Source organism: Amphiprion ocellaris, chromosome 23 (genome assembly GCF_022539595.1).
Source record: "Amphiprion ocellaris isolate individual 3 ecotype Okinawa chromosome 23, ASM2253959v1, whole genome shotgun sequence".
In the NCBI taxonomy this organism is placed as follows: Eukaryota; Metazoa; Chordata; class Actinopteri; family Pomacentridae; genus Amphiprion; species Amphiprion ocellaris.
Window position 1 is genome coordinate 12,422,486 of NC_072788.1, and position 14,962 is coordinate 12,437,447.

Consider the following 14,962-nt stretch of genomic DNA (forward strand, 5'->3'; position numbering starts at 1 on the left):
ATAAAGACATTCAAACATGTCTAGAGATAGAACACCAACGCACAGTGTAAGAAATGTCAGAACAGACTTCACCTGCTCAGGAAACTGAGGTCCTTCGGGGTGCAGGGAGCAATTCTGAGGACCTTTTATGGTTGTGTGGTGGTATCAGCCATCCTGTATGGAGTGGTCTGCTGGAGCAGCAGCATCACGGCTGCAGACAGGAAGAGACTAAAGAAACCGGTTAAGAAAGCAAGCTCTGTCCTGGGCTGGTGTTAGACAAGAGGATGATGACAAAGCTGTTGTCTATCATGGAGGACATCTCCCACCCCCTGCAGGAAACAGTAGAGAAATACAGGTTGAGAAGTTCATTCTAATAACGAGGACAGCTGCAGCAGCAACTAACACAGGCGTTCAGTGGTAAGTTAGCCACCTGTGTTAATTAGCCCGCTAGCTAACTTAGCCGCTTAGCTAGCTAACACGTCCAGACCAACTGCTCAAACACGACAAAACACAACTCTTCACAAGTCGCTGACTTAACGTACAACAAAACAACGCTACTGGTTAGAAGTATTTATCTTCTTACCGTGTTTTACTCCAAAAACAAGATCAACAGCAGCCAGAGATGCTACCAGACGTGCCGACCATAGATACACATACACTAGATATGCTAGCGAGCTGTCTTCTATATTATCTATGGTCTGACCAATCACTGCTCTCTGGCTCTCAGTCAGTCTGACCAATCACTGCTCTCTGGCTGCGCCCTCTGAGAATCTTGTCGTTGTTTGGCTCCACACTTGCTGATGACCACTTCCGGTCTCAGAAAATGAAAAAACGGACCTTTTTTCGTTTCTGTCTCTTACTGATTTTATTTTTTTGTTATTCTCAATATAAAATGAAAATCAAAGCATTTTTAAAATTTCGTATATCCCTTTTTGATCATGAAAAGGAAAAACACCTTGTATTTCAATTTTAATTTTTGTATTTTAAAACGAAAATCAAATAACCACTCGTTTTTTGTTTTTCAATACACGTTTCAGAACGGAAAATCCAATTGCCACATAAATACACGGACCATTATATTATATTATATTATATTATATTATATTATATTATATTATATTATATTATATTATATTATATTATATTATATTGCTATGTATCTTATTTTAAGGTCGTATAATTATATTTCTTGTTGTCTATTCAATTGTTTCATTTTAACACAAACGAACACTATCATAACTTCATCATAAAATATAATTATTTTGATATTTTCTCAGATTTATACTTTAATCACGTGTGATTTGAAAGTTAGTTGCTCTTGTATAGTATCCGTTTCTACTTATTTATATTTCACATTCTTCTGATTATTAATCTTAAGTACTCTAATTATTCTTGTAGGGTTTTTTTTAAATTAATTTACTATTATTTACTAGAAGGTACACTGTACTAGCAATTTAGTAATTGAATGAATACTTACTGTTGTTGTTCAATTTTAAATGCTCTAATTATCAGTATGATTTTTATTATTTTAATGATTTTGCCTTTTATTTTTTGTTAGTGTAATTCTTTAGAAGTTTTTTTTATTAGTGTGACTATATCTATTATTTTCCATACTCAACTATGTTGTAAATGAGGTCCCATTACCTCAATGGGTTTAAAAAAAAAGGTTGAAATAAACTTATTAGGATTACTCTTAACCTTATTGTTAGCGTTTAAATGCACTAATTACTCTTAAAGCTGATTTTACATTTTAGTAGTGTTACCTTCTAATATTTATTTAATTGTTATTCTTGTCCATTTATTTTATTTCTGTGTCCATTTCTTGTATCTTTCTACTCAGCTATAAGGTAAAGGAGGCATCTGTACCTCACTGTTTGTATGTAAAGCATTTTATAGAAAAGCAGAATTTCATTAATTATTATTGTTATTATCCTTTTATTAGCTTTTCTTTTTCTTTTTTGCTGATTTTGCCTTTTAGTATTTTATTTTTATTTTTTATCCAAATGTATTATTGTTATTATAACGTTTATCCATTTGTTTGTATCCAGCCACACTTAAATGTCAGTGTTTCTCTTATACAAATCTCTCCTGGAATTGTGATTGTATCCTGTACTGTCTATATTTTAATACTTATATCTCTGCTTTCTAGAAGGCATTGTACTGGACAGATAACTACATTTTTATTTAATTTATACTCAACATAATGCTCTATGAATATGTCAGACAAAACAATCTTTATATTAATAAAAACAAAAAAGCAGGACTTTTCATTGAAAAAACTGTGTGTCTGATCTGTAGGCCCAAAGCTCATTTTTAACATAGAGTCACATTTAAGCATCGAATGCGTACAGAATTTCAAAATAAAAGTTACTGTTGGTTGTTGATGCAGTTCCACTTCTGTCCAGTCGGCGGTGCTGTAGTTCTGTTGACTACAAAACTAGCCACATTCTCTGCAGGAAGAACAGATTGGAGTCTGGTTGTCTGCAGCGTGTCATCATAGTGTTAATTCTTTATTGTCATTACATTGTAGTTCATCTTCACGACAAGCAGTTATACATACAGTGGTCTTAGATTATATCATCGTCCAATACGAGGAGAGCAACAGTTAGAGTTAGTATCACAGCGAGGTTTTTTCCACTGACCACCCCCACCCGACCAAAACCCCAAAAATCCCTCCACATCACACAGCAATGTATTGACAACCGTCAAATATGCCACAGGTGCCCGGCCAATAAATAGGACGCAGGAATAAATAAATAAATAAATACATAAATAAATAAATAACCAAATGAATTTGCAAAGTCCATAAATAAATAGCAACAAGGTGTGTATATACTCACACACACACACATATAGCTCACCAGGAGACAGCAGGTTCCATAGGCCAAGGGCTTTTTTTGTCTTTTTTATTCTTACAGTCACAAGGCATACAGTAATATTATGTAACAGCCACGGTTCAGACCAAGGCCACATTATTACAACCTGAAAATCAACCGGCAGATCAGAGATTCAGTTGCTGAGAAATGTCTCTTTGAAGCAGGGCATGAGCAACCTCACAGGTGGAGTTAAAAAGTTGCATGACAAACGGAGAAAAAAAAGATTCATAAACGTAAAGAAATTATAAATCCTAGTCATGTTTTGAAACTGCATTTATGAGCCTGGATGCTTAGCGGAAACTAAACCATTTATTTTATCTCTAAAGTTAACTTTTTCAGCTATGAAGTCAACCAGAAGACAATCTACAGCACAATTTGACCAAGTAGTTGTTAACAAAGCTAAATGAGTTGCTATCTCATGCTAAGCTAACTGGCTGTAGCTTTATGTTTACTGTGCAGATTTGAGGTGTCAAATTCATATCAAGGAAACAAGTCAGTGTATTTCCTCAGAATGTTGATTTATTTCTTTAACCGGTTCATTAAAGAAGCTGACTTCAAAGAAAAGGGTTTTGTTTTTGCTTATTTTGCATTTGATTTACTCGTTGCCTCAATGAGGTTGTTCTCCTTGCTTTTTGTTTGTCTGTGCACAGGATTACGCAGAAACTACAAGGCCAATTTAAACTAAACTTGGTGAAAAAGTGGAGCATGAGTGAAGGAAAAACCCATTACATTTTTGTGCACTTTGTGCACTATAGCGCTTGTTTGCCCTCTGACACCAACATCTGTTATATTAGATTGTTTGAAAAAGTTTTCTTAATCCTCACCAAAATTGGCACAGATGATTTGAAGCTCAAGCTGCACAAAAATTATGTGGATTTTTGCTCATTGTCAGCACAGCAAGCTGAAATGGTGAAACTTTGGTGAGGTCATATTTCTGCAATGCTCTCATCCTTAAAAACCAAACATGGTACATGGAATTATAGACTATATAAAATACAGATGTAGCCTTCAGGCCTGAAAAGTGAAGCCAATGCTGAAGTGACTTAGGCCTGCATTCTGATTAACAGCCAGCAGGGAGTGACCAGTCTGGTTGCAGATTGTACAGAAGTCTATGAGAAAATGACCCAACTTCTCACTTGATTTGTTAACTCAGTAAACATTTTCCTAAAGAGTTTATGATCTTGATTGCTAGTTTCAAGTTTATTTCAATGCAGAAAGATGCTCCTTTTGTAAATTATGGTCCCATTTAGCCGAGAATAGGCAATAAAGCAGGGTACGCTTTAGGGCGTAGCTACCTTGTGATTGATAAGTCATTATCATTTGAGCATGTTGTTGAGATCTGAGCCAGATCCAAGATTAGACACTTTAAAACAGTAGTTTACAAAACCAATAGGTGGCGTCACAGCGGCTACATCTATGTTTACATGATGTTTAGTTGATGTAGTACAAGAAACTTTGTAGCATTGCATCTGGCATATAATAGAAGACTGTATTATTGGCTAATTATTGTAACATGTCATCCATCCATCCATTATCTACACCGCTTAATTCTCATTAGGGTCATGGGGTGCTGGAGTCTATCCCAGCTGACTTAGGGTGAAGGCAGGGGACACCGTGGACAGGTCACCAGTCCATCTCAGGGCTACACATAGAGGCAAACTATCACATCTTCTAGCTGTGAGGCAACAGTGCTGACCACTGTGAAGCTCATAAAATGTCATATATAACTTAAAATGAGGAATATGGAGGATATCACTTTGATATCCCGTCAACACGTATTTATCAGCACCTGAAAATAAAATAAAACTCATTCTTATCAGGTTTATCCCAAACAATGGGAGTATTTCTGTTCTCAGAGCTGCTGTGAGAACTGAAGCTTCAGTCTGCAAGTTCGGCTTGAAATGCAACACTCGATCCATCAATCCGAGACTGATGCTGAAACCGAAACTCAGGCAGGAAACATGGCCGAGGTCTGACTCCCGTCAAGGTGAACGGGGATGGTGGAGGGTAACACTGTACAAGTCCCTCACTGAGGTTAGAATACATGTCGCCATAGAGGGCAAGTCAGCACAAAAGAAAAGAACAAACAAACATAGAAAAAGAGCGAAACAATAAATTAAAACATTCGAGAAAATTAAAAAAGTCTTAAAGCACTTTGTAATTGGAATAAGAGTGCTATATGAATATAGCTTAAGCAGGTCAAAAAAGCAATACAGTAATCGAACAACAGAACTTAAGAACAGCAGTTAACTTAGGCTCACTGCATCGCAAAAAAAAGCCAGCAGGACAAATATCTCCTCCTTTTTCTTAAATCTTTAAACTTTTTTTTCTTTTTTGGAAAACCATCTCGAACAGCAGATGTAAAGCGGTTCAGTTGCATGCAGCTCACAGACTTTCCACAGGCGGACTCCGAAAAATCAGGTTTTCAGACACAGAACTCACGGACGAAATAATTTAAAAAATAAAATAAAAAGGAAACACTGAACACAGATGAGCTCCAAACCCCCGATGATTACAACAACCTGAAACAGTTACAGAGCAGCAGAAAGAATGAGCGAGGAAGAGAGATTATTACCCAGTTTACTGCAGTTGTGATTGTATTGTTGTTATCATACATGTGCTTTGGCAATGGAAGAGATGTCTGAGCAGATAGATAGATAGATAGATAGATAGATAGATAGATAGATAGATAGATAGATAGATAGATAGATAGATAGATAGATAGATAGATAGATAGATAGATAGATAGATAGATAGATAGATAGATAGATAGATAGATAGATAGATAGATAGATAGATAGATACACAGTTTTCCTTAAGTCATCTCTTCCTCTTATTGAAACTTTCCTTTATTGTTATGTCATAATTTATTGCATTTATACTCAATGTTTATTGACATTTAATAGAACATCTTGAATTTCTGCAACCAGCTTGAAACTTCCATTTTTTATTATTACTAGTTGTGTCCAAAAGAAACTTACAGCTTTGAACTTGTCAATCCTCTAATGAAACACTTGGTATCATATTTTGTTTGCTTCAGTAGTGCCTCATGTCTTGTATTTGCTGATTGTGGACTGCCTCAGAAAAACAAAATACAAAGTACCTTCATTCAAGGCAGGATATATTGTTAAATAGATACTTCATAATTTTTCTGAATAATATTTTTAGTTATGAGCTATCTTAACCTGATGAACCCCCAAATCTTAATTTAGCTCTTTCTTTTTTTTTTAAACTAATGACACCATTTCAGCCAGAAACTATAAAAGCAAACAAAAATATTCATGGGGAATTGAACTTTCCCATCGTTCTTGAACTAATCACACGTGATGTGTATGGTTACGTCAGGAAAATGATCCAAATCTAAGCTAATATGTAATTTACCATCAAGCTATTCGACATGCCTCATTTAAAATTGGTTTGTTCCACATTCTGAAAAAACAAAAAAAAAAATCTGTTCTCTTTGGTGCAACCAAAAAACCATCGATGATTCAGCTGTGACTATCAGTCACCTGACAAAAATTCAGCAGCTTTTCAGCTGAACTGCAGGCAGTGTTTACATGGAGCAGAGAGGTTCTGAAACATTGTGGAGAATGAAATCAGCTCTTAAATAGAAATCAGAGATAGTTGAAACCTCCCATGTTTTTCTAATGAACTTCTCTCTGTGTTTTAATATTATGACTTACATTTAAGATGTGGTATTCATTATTCGGGAGCTAAATACTCAGTTCTGCTCAACTCAGCAAAGTGCACGAATGTGAAGGTCAGCTGGTCAGTCCCATCTGCCTCATCAGCTATGCTAGCACAGATTCCTGCTGACATTCAAGACACAATAATTAATGCCTAGATAGAAAAAAAGCAAAGCTTTTTAGATGCTTTAAGCTTCCAACTATGTAGGTTTTAGTTTCATTAAAATGAAAATGACAGCAAGAATTCTATCAAGGTGCCTGATTTTACATCCTGATGTTTGTTAATTCCAGCAAGACATGACTACAATATGTTGTTCTCTAGATTTGTCATACATTCGAGCTTCTAACGTTGCAAACTGGCTGCTGAATTTTGAATCCAACTCTTAAAAGTTCCACATCTGTGCATGACCCTCCTTGTCAACTTGTCTTGCAGGTAAAAACAGTCAACAAGCTCCAACTTTAAAGGTGCTACATGTGAGTATATTATTTTGAAAGATCAGTCCCATCGGATGTTTTACCTGTCGGCTGACCAGGTTTTTAAGTTCACTGCTTGGTGGTCAAAAAATAAATCGTGGGTACTGGGATTTGCCACAATCAGAAGGAAAGAGTTTGGTTTCTACAACACAAAAGTAAAGCAAAGTAAAAGTTCAATATGAGGAAGTTTTCTCTTTATCTTGTCTCTGCAACCGAGTCTCCACAAAATTACATTTAGATACTACCAAACTGCATTTTCAATTACATTACAAAAGAATAGAGTTTCCATTTATTTGTCTCTGATAACTGTAGCTTCTTTTCAGCCAATCAAAAATACATTAGATGGGGTGGGATTATTGAGTAACCCAGAACATGAAGAGGATGTTTCAAATCTGTGGCAAAAGGACTGAACTTCAACCCAAACCATGATGTTTTTCTGAACACTGACCACGTAAATTTGGTTCCAAACCTTAACCAAGCTTCTGACATGTAAAACTGTTCAACATAAAATATTGTTTTTCTAAATATAACAATGTAGTTTTGGTGCAATACCAAACCAACTGGTTTATGCCACCAACCTCCCGTCCTACCTCAGACTTTACCGCACTTTCAAACTGGTTGCCTTTTCTACCACGTCACAAAATTACATTACACCTTCAGAATGTATTTGAGAATGCAGTTTAGGTGCATAAGAACATAATTTTGTGTAGACTGGGTTGGTTACAAACAGAGATGGAAGAGAACTGAACTTTGCTGCAACAAATGTGCAAAGAGTGACACATCACAAAGCTGCCACCGACGAGTTGAAGTGAAATTTGCTCTGTTTCGCTTACAAGATAAAGAAATTCATCATGGATATATTATAAAAGATAGAAAATGGTGACTGACAGGTATGCATGTCTTCATTGATACTACACAGGAAAATAACGTGTTTTGAAGTCTGTCTGTGGTCCAGAGAGCAACTGAAAGACATGGATGACTGCCTCAACTTTGACATGGCCACCCTGCTGGTAGAAAAACATGCGTGAGGATGGGATGGTTCTGCCTTCGAAATCAGAAACTGAACTTTTTAAAATACTCATATATCGCACCTTTACACCTGTTTTGCTGTTATCAACTGTAAAACCCTGTAATTCTGTTTCCACTACATGAACTAGGTAGTTTTGTCATTATCTTTGTAACCTAATATCATTGATGAACATTATTGAAGAGCCTTTAACAATAAATAACAACCTTTCTTATAAGATCAGACTCCTGAATACTGCCTTTAAAGAATACTGTCATATAGGTAGGTAGCACTTTGGTGGAGTAACAGTTGTAGCCATTGTACCAGCTCCACTATATACTGTATGTGATGCATGCTCCAGGGAACTAGCATAGCTTATAGTTACCACCAATACTGAGTGCTTCCTAACCCTAAACTAACTGTTTGAGTATTGAAATGTGATTTATCCCAATGACTTTAAACAATCAACAAGAGCCCACTCTATTTAGAACTTCATATCAAGACTAGACAACAAAGACAGCTTTTTCTGATGGAAAATTACCAGCAGTCAGAGGTTTTTGACAAAAGCACTACTTATAGCATAAGCATTATAGCTAAGGCAGTTTCGCGGTCGTATATATATCGCGCTGACTGACGCAGAACATGCAGCAGAAGACTCCTGTTTTCCACTGTAATGTGGAGGTGAGGACTGGTACTGAGATTCTAGTAATGTCTAAGTCAGAAAACGTTCAAATTTCTGGAGTGTTTGAAAGGTTATACTGAAACTCCATACTATGAACGGCATACTGAATACGTATAATATAAGTGAGCAGACAGTGCCTATAAAAACTATTCACTGTGCTTGGAAGTTTTTCTCTTTTATTGCTTTTCAACTTTAAATAATGGACAGTTTTGGGTTTTTTTTGACAGGAATTGACAAAAAAAAAAAGATCCTCTGAGTGCAGCGTCAGTGATGCGTCTCAGTGATTGTAGTATAAAGACACCTGTATCTGGAAGGTGAATCAGTACTCCTGGATGTAACTACAACATGAAGACCAAAGAACACTCCATAAAAAAGGCTTCCAAGTCACTGAGCATCCGTTGGAGTACAATTAAATCCATTATTAAGAAATGGAAGGAATATGGCACATGTGTAAATCTGCTCGCAGCAGTTTGTACTCAAAAAGAGAGTGACTGATCAAGAACAGGACAAATGAGGCCACCAAGACACCTATGACTCCCTCTGAAGAGGCACTGATTCAGTCACTTAATTCAAATTTTATATTTTTAATTAACTGGCGTTGCTTTGCAGAAAATCTTTTTTTTTGGTAAATTGAATTGACCTTGATTCATTGTTAAAAACAATAAAAGGAACATCCCTAGGAGTGAAGTTAAATCTATCAGTAAAAAAATGGAATGATTATGGCACGTGTAAATCTGCCTAGAGCAGGTCGTCCTCAAAAAGTGACCGACAAAGCAAGAAGAGGCCGAGAAGAGAGGAAGGCCATCAAGACTCTCCCTGAAGCAGTTCGGATTTAGTCGCTTTTTGACATGTAATATTTTGAATTTATTGATATTGCTTCGCAAAGAATGTTTTTTTTATTTTGACATGCAAGGATCTTTTACTGCCAAAACACCAAAGTGACCATGATTCAATGTTGAAAAGCAATAAAAGGGGGAAAAATCCAAGAGGGGAGAATAGCTCTTATAGGCACTACATTTTTTAGTGAATAAAGTATATTGGGTATCTTTTCATTGTCTTTATCTCCACTGACATCTGTTAGCTTGATATCAGGCAGAATTAGCAACTTGCTACACTTTGTTTCCATCTCAACCTTAGACTTAAATCAAAGAGTAATTGTCATTAAGGACTAGTTGCTTTGGTAGCTTTCGGTACTGCATTGAATTGTGGGATATTTATGCCGGTATAGTGTCCAGTGCTTACATACTGTAATATTCTTTCAGAAACATTGAGCATTTTGCATACAGTTGGTACATAGGAAGGTTTTGGAACTGAAAACTGGAACTGAGTATTAAAGTAAGCGATAGCCGGAATGTTCTGAAGGTTAGAGAATTTGGTCTGTGTATCGTGAGATCACATTGGAATGTCTGCTGCCTTAATGACACTATAAATATTCAAGCAAACCCTACCGACAACAGGTTGTGTGATAACAGCAATCGATAAACTGTCCACCAACTGCTATGCATCCTACTTATATGGCAAACCTGAATAGATGTCCAGACAGGTTTCTGAGCAAATAAAAGTTCTGAAAACAGGAATTTTTACCACTGTTCACACGGCCCTGCATGCAAAAGCCACAAATAAGACGAGTCAGCAAGCACCTACTCCACACAGTACACACAAAACACTGTGAATGGGTAACTTAGTTACAGCGAAAAACAAGCCTCTTTTTCTCTATGCAAGGCTTATCAATTCACCAAGCTGGTGGTACGTTCCGTTCAGTACAACAGGCCTGTGTTGCTTACTGATGAGTTCAAAGAGTTTCCTGACCCTCAAACTGTTAAAATTTCCATTACAGGACTAAGCTTATTGCAGGTACTGCTTTACCCCAGCAATGCACTCCTAAAACCTGGATTTCACCCAGCGTTCTATCACTTGAATTTTTTCAGTTTGGCTGGTTCATGCATGCAGCCGCTGAGCTGAAATTCTATGCAGAGGATTCTCGGAGAAAAACGCAAAGTATGTTACAAGAAGAGCTAAAAAAAGAGGGCGAGGTATACTGGAACGAAAAGCAGAAGGGTCTGACGCCCAGCTGTAGCTCTGGATCTGAACTGAGTATGGAGCCATGCTGAAAGGCAGTGCTAGGCAAGGGAAGAGGACAGAAAGACAAAGAGAAAGTACGAAAGACAGAAAGTGGGGAAGACTGTGACAGTTGCTGAGAAATCTGAAGAAGAGCACAGGAAGGCAAGTCAAGGTAGAAAAGATATTCGAGGGAAAGAGAAAAGTAGGAAGAGAGGAAGGAGACAGTGTCACAGGAAAAGCTGTCAGGCGGTTGAACCGACGGGCAGGAATTTCTGCTGGCTTGATCGTAATAGAGTAAGAAGAGGTCGAAATGCAGACACATACATGCACGTACATATACACCGTGCCTTATGCAAGTCTCCAAAGCCTCATTGGTATCCAGCGCTGCCCGGCCGAGCACCGACTCCTCTCGGCTTGCTTTAATCCTCACGCTATGATCCTCATGTCCTTCCCTTCTTCTCCTCTAATCGCTGCCCCGTCCAGTCCGTTTTGTGAAAGCAGAATCGCACAGAAGCACAGAAGAAGAAGAAGAAGAAGAAGAAGAAGTAGAAGGAGGGCGTGGTTTGTTGTTTATGCAAATACAGGCTGTTTTCGGGGGGTCAGTCGAAGGGGAGAGGGCCGGGTCGGGGCCTAATGAGGGAGCGGAACCAGGATATCCACGTAGTTGATGGGGAAAAAGCCCGACTGGCCGTTGATCATGCCCTCGTACCAGTTGTCGTCGATCTGGTTGGTCAGGGTGATGACGTCGCCCTCTTTGAAGCCGAGCTCGCCTTCATTCTCTGGCTCGAAGTCGTAGAGCGCTCTGCAGCACGGCTGGTCCATCGGGGCTGTGAGGGAAGGGACAGAAAACATTAGGTTTAAATCGATTTACTGACAACTTTTTAATAAATTGAGTACAGATTAATAAAGGACTTTTGCACTCTTTACTAGCTCTTTACTTCTCATTAAGAAGAATGAAACTTCACCAGGTAGCACAAACTAGGGATGTTCCAATCAAGTTTTTAGTTTAATTGTTTGGCCACAGTTTTTATTTTAGCATCTGCTAATACTGTTTTTTAAGATAGTGCACATCTCAAGTGTTGTAGATTAGCTGCAGTACCTGAATGCACCACCAGGTGGGTCCCCTATTGTTTATTACTTTAGAAACCCCAAGAAGTATTTAAGCAATACTTAAATTAGTTAAGTAAACATTTACAAGATGTCATTTTTAAGGTCTCAATCTTAATATTGGAATTAGGCACATCAATCAATCAATCAATCAATCAATCAATCAATCAATCAATCAATCAATCAATCAATCAATCAATCAATCAATCAATCAATCAATCAATCAATCAATCAATCTTTATTTATCATTGCATACTTTCATATTTCATAAATATGTACAATAATATAATATATAATGTTGTAGAGTCTTAAATAGTTACATAAGTCACATGAATTTGTATAATAAATAATATTGTAGGATCTTAATCTTATATTTATAGTTAGTCAAGTATACTTGTGTTAATAATATTGTAGAGTTTTATGGTAAATGTTTAAATTAGAGGGATAAATGTATACAATAAATAATTTTGTAAGTCCAAAAACCCTAACATTTAACTTAGCCTGATAAATTTATATAACAAACAATATTGTAAGGTCTTAAACTTAATATTTAAACCAGTCAGGTGTAATTGTATTAATCATACTGCAGAGTTTTAGGATTACTGTGTAAATTAGAGAAGTACATTTACGTAACAAATAATGCTGCAGGTTCCTAATATTTAAGCTTCGGTGCAGCCCCTTCAGTCTTTGTGAGCTACCTGGTGATCTTCCGGGGGATTTGGCGGAGTGTATCCCCCCGTTGTGGCTCTCGCTGGGGGGCAGCAGCTCCAGGGTCATCCTGGGTTTCGGAGCGTACTCCTTCCTCGGTTTACTGGACACCTCCTTTATCCTGGAAACAAAAAGCAAACGGCACATCAGACGGATCCAAACGCTGACATATTTCCCTGGCAGGTAGGAGGACGGATGGTACCTGTCCTCCATCTTGCTGGAGAGCTGCTGGAGGATCTCGGCGGCCCGGCTGTGGTACTCTAGCTGGGCCTGGACCAGCGCCGCCAGCTGGCTCACCTGCTCGATCTGCAACACACACAGGACACGTGCTGTTTCTGAGCCCGGCTTCACGCTGGGCCCGCTCTGAGCATGCTCAGATGCTGCCTTTGTAACTATGGCAACAGCAGAAGCATGTCAATATCCAGAACAGACGTAAATATTTGATGCGTGTGTGATATTCCAGGTGGTGTTTTAGTTTTATCATGGTTGTGGTTATTTTTATAGTTGTGGTTCTGCTTGAAACCCATTGTGATTAGTTTTTCAGTTTCTGTAAATTTACATTTTATCTCAATTTATACTTATACTTATTTATGTGAACATTTGTTTAAAGTCTTTGTGTGTTCCTTGTTGTTGTATTAACATTAAAATTGCTACCTGTATGCTTTGATAAAATGTAGTTTCATTCAAAATATACTCTTGGATTCCTTTTTATAATATTGTAGGCACTTAACTCAATATTAAAATTAGTCACATAAATTTATAGAATTAATAATATTATAGGGCTACATAGATTTATAAAGGGTCTTAACATCAATATTCAAATCAGTCATGAAAAGTTACATAATTAATATTATTATTTTATATTATTATCAGATACCTAAATAAAAAATTTGCAATTTAGATGAAATCTATAATAAAAAAATGTTCCCAGGGTCTAAATTGAATATTTAAATTAGTCCAATAAATATATATAATCAATGATATTGTACAGTCCTAACCTCAGTATTCATAAAATTGTATAATTAACAACATATAATAAATAATATATTGTACGGTCTTAACGTAAGTCAGCTGCATACAGTTATAATATACAATATTTATTGATTTTGAATAAATAATGTTGTAGGGTCTTAACTTTAATATTCAAATTAGTCAAAATATGACTGATGATTTTTTAAAGTTATTTTCTGTAAATTAACAAAACAGATCAAATTTGTAAAATAATGGTAAATTGTTCAAAAAAATCCAGTTAAAAACTTAAAAAATGTCAAAATTATGTTCAGATTAAACTACTAAATTTGTATAGTATATAATATTGCAGAATCTTAACCCTCATGTTCAATTTATTCTGGTAAATTTCTAAAATAATAATAATAATAATAATAATAATAATAATAATAATAATAATAATAATAATAATAATAATAATAATAATAATAATAATAATAATAATAATAATAATAATAATAATAATAATATTATATACTGCACAAAAAATCTGAAATTCTGGCAGCTAGGGAGCCAGAAACAAGACTTCGGGACACTGTAATGTACAAAAATTGCAAAAAAGAGGTAAAACGTCTCCGTTTTACAGCATTTAATGGACATTTCCATAGACATTGTTGTTCTTACATCACTCTCCAGTAGGTTGAACATGCTCTGCTCTGCGATCTCTTTGCTCTCGTCGAACTTCTCCAGTGCCTGTTTGATCTCATCGTCCTGGACTTTCCCCTGACGCTTCTTCTTGTAGTCAAAGTCCAGACGGCGTCCCTCCATCTTCTTTAGATGATGCTGCGTTGGAGGAGACTCAGGTCACTTTGGGTTCATGTGGCTCCAACACAGAATCTACAACATCCAGCTGTTCGATCTAACCTTCTTCTGCTTCCACTTTCAGCTGACTCACCTGTATCTCTTTGAGGTCTTTGTCGTGGAGGTTCTGCAGCGGGTCGATGAAGTTCTGTTTGACCTCCATGTCCAGAGCGTCCTTCACCTCCCCGAGTTCCTTCATGGACTCGCCGGCATCAATTAGCGCCAAACCTGGAGGAAATATAGACGATCAGTGGAGAAACTGTGAGAAAACAGAAAAGGTGAAAGAAGATAAGAATGGAAGAAAAGTGCATCTCTGCAATTACAACAGCATCTGATGGACTCAGTCTGCACTTATCTCTGATATCTTGTCTGTTTTTTAATGATTTCTAGTTAATTGCTGGTTTCTAGTGACTCACAAGTGCTTTATTAATCTCTGATACCAGAACTTGACCTTGTTACACTTGATTTGAATTTAATAAGCTACTTGAAAGTGAAAATAAAACATCCAGGATGTCTGCTCATTAATCAAAGCTAAGATAACAGCCCTCCAAACTAAGAGGTTTTCATAGCAGCA

The 14,962-nt window shown here is 36.8% G+C and overlaps 1 protein-coding gene across 1 annotated transcript in view; it reads right to left on the minus strand.

Moving 5' to 3' along the window:
- Positions 1-2,468: 2,468 nt before the first annotated feature.
- sh3gl2b (SH3 domain containing GRB2 like 2b, endophilin A1) overlaps positions 2,469-14,962 on the minus strand; it is a 42,997-nt gene continuing 30,503 nt past the window's right edge. Inside the window, exons 5-9 of the mRNA XM_023280843.3 lie at positions 14,483-14,616; positions 14,212-14,370; positions 12,782-12,885; positions 12,570-12,700; positions 2,469-11,591 (exon numbers count right to left, since the gene is read on the minus strand). Of these exons, the coding sequence (XP_023136611.1) occupies positions 11,395-11,591; positions 12,570-12,700; positions 12,782-12,885; positions 14,212-14,370; positions 14,483-14,616 (725 nt within the window). The 3' untranslated portion in view covers positions 2,469-11,394. The remainder of the gene's footprint in view (positions 11,592-12,569; positions 12,701-12,781; positions 12,886-14,211; positions 14,371-14,482; positions 14,617-14,962) is intronic.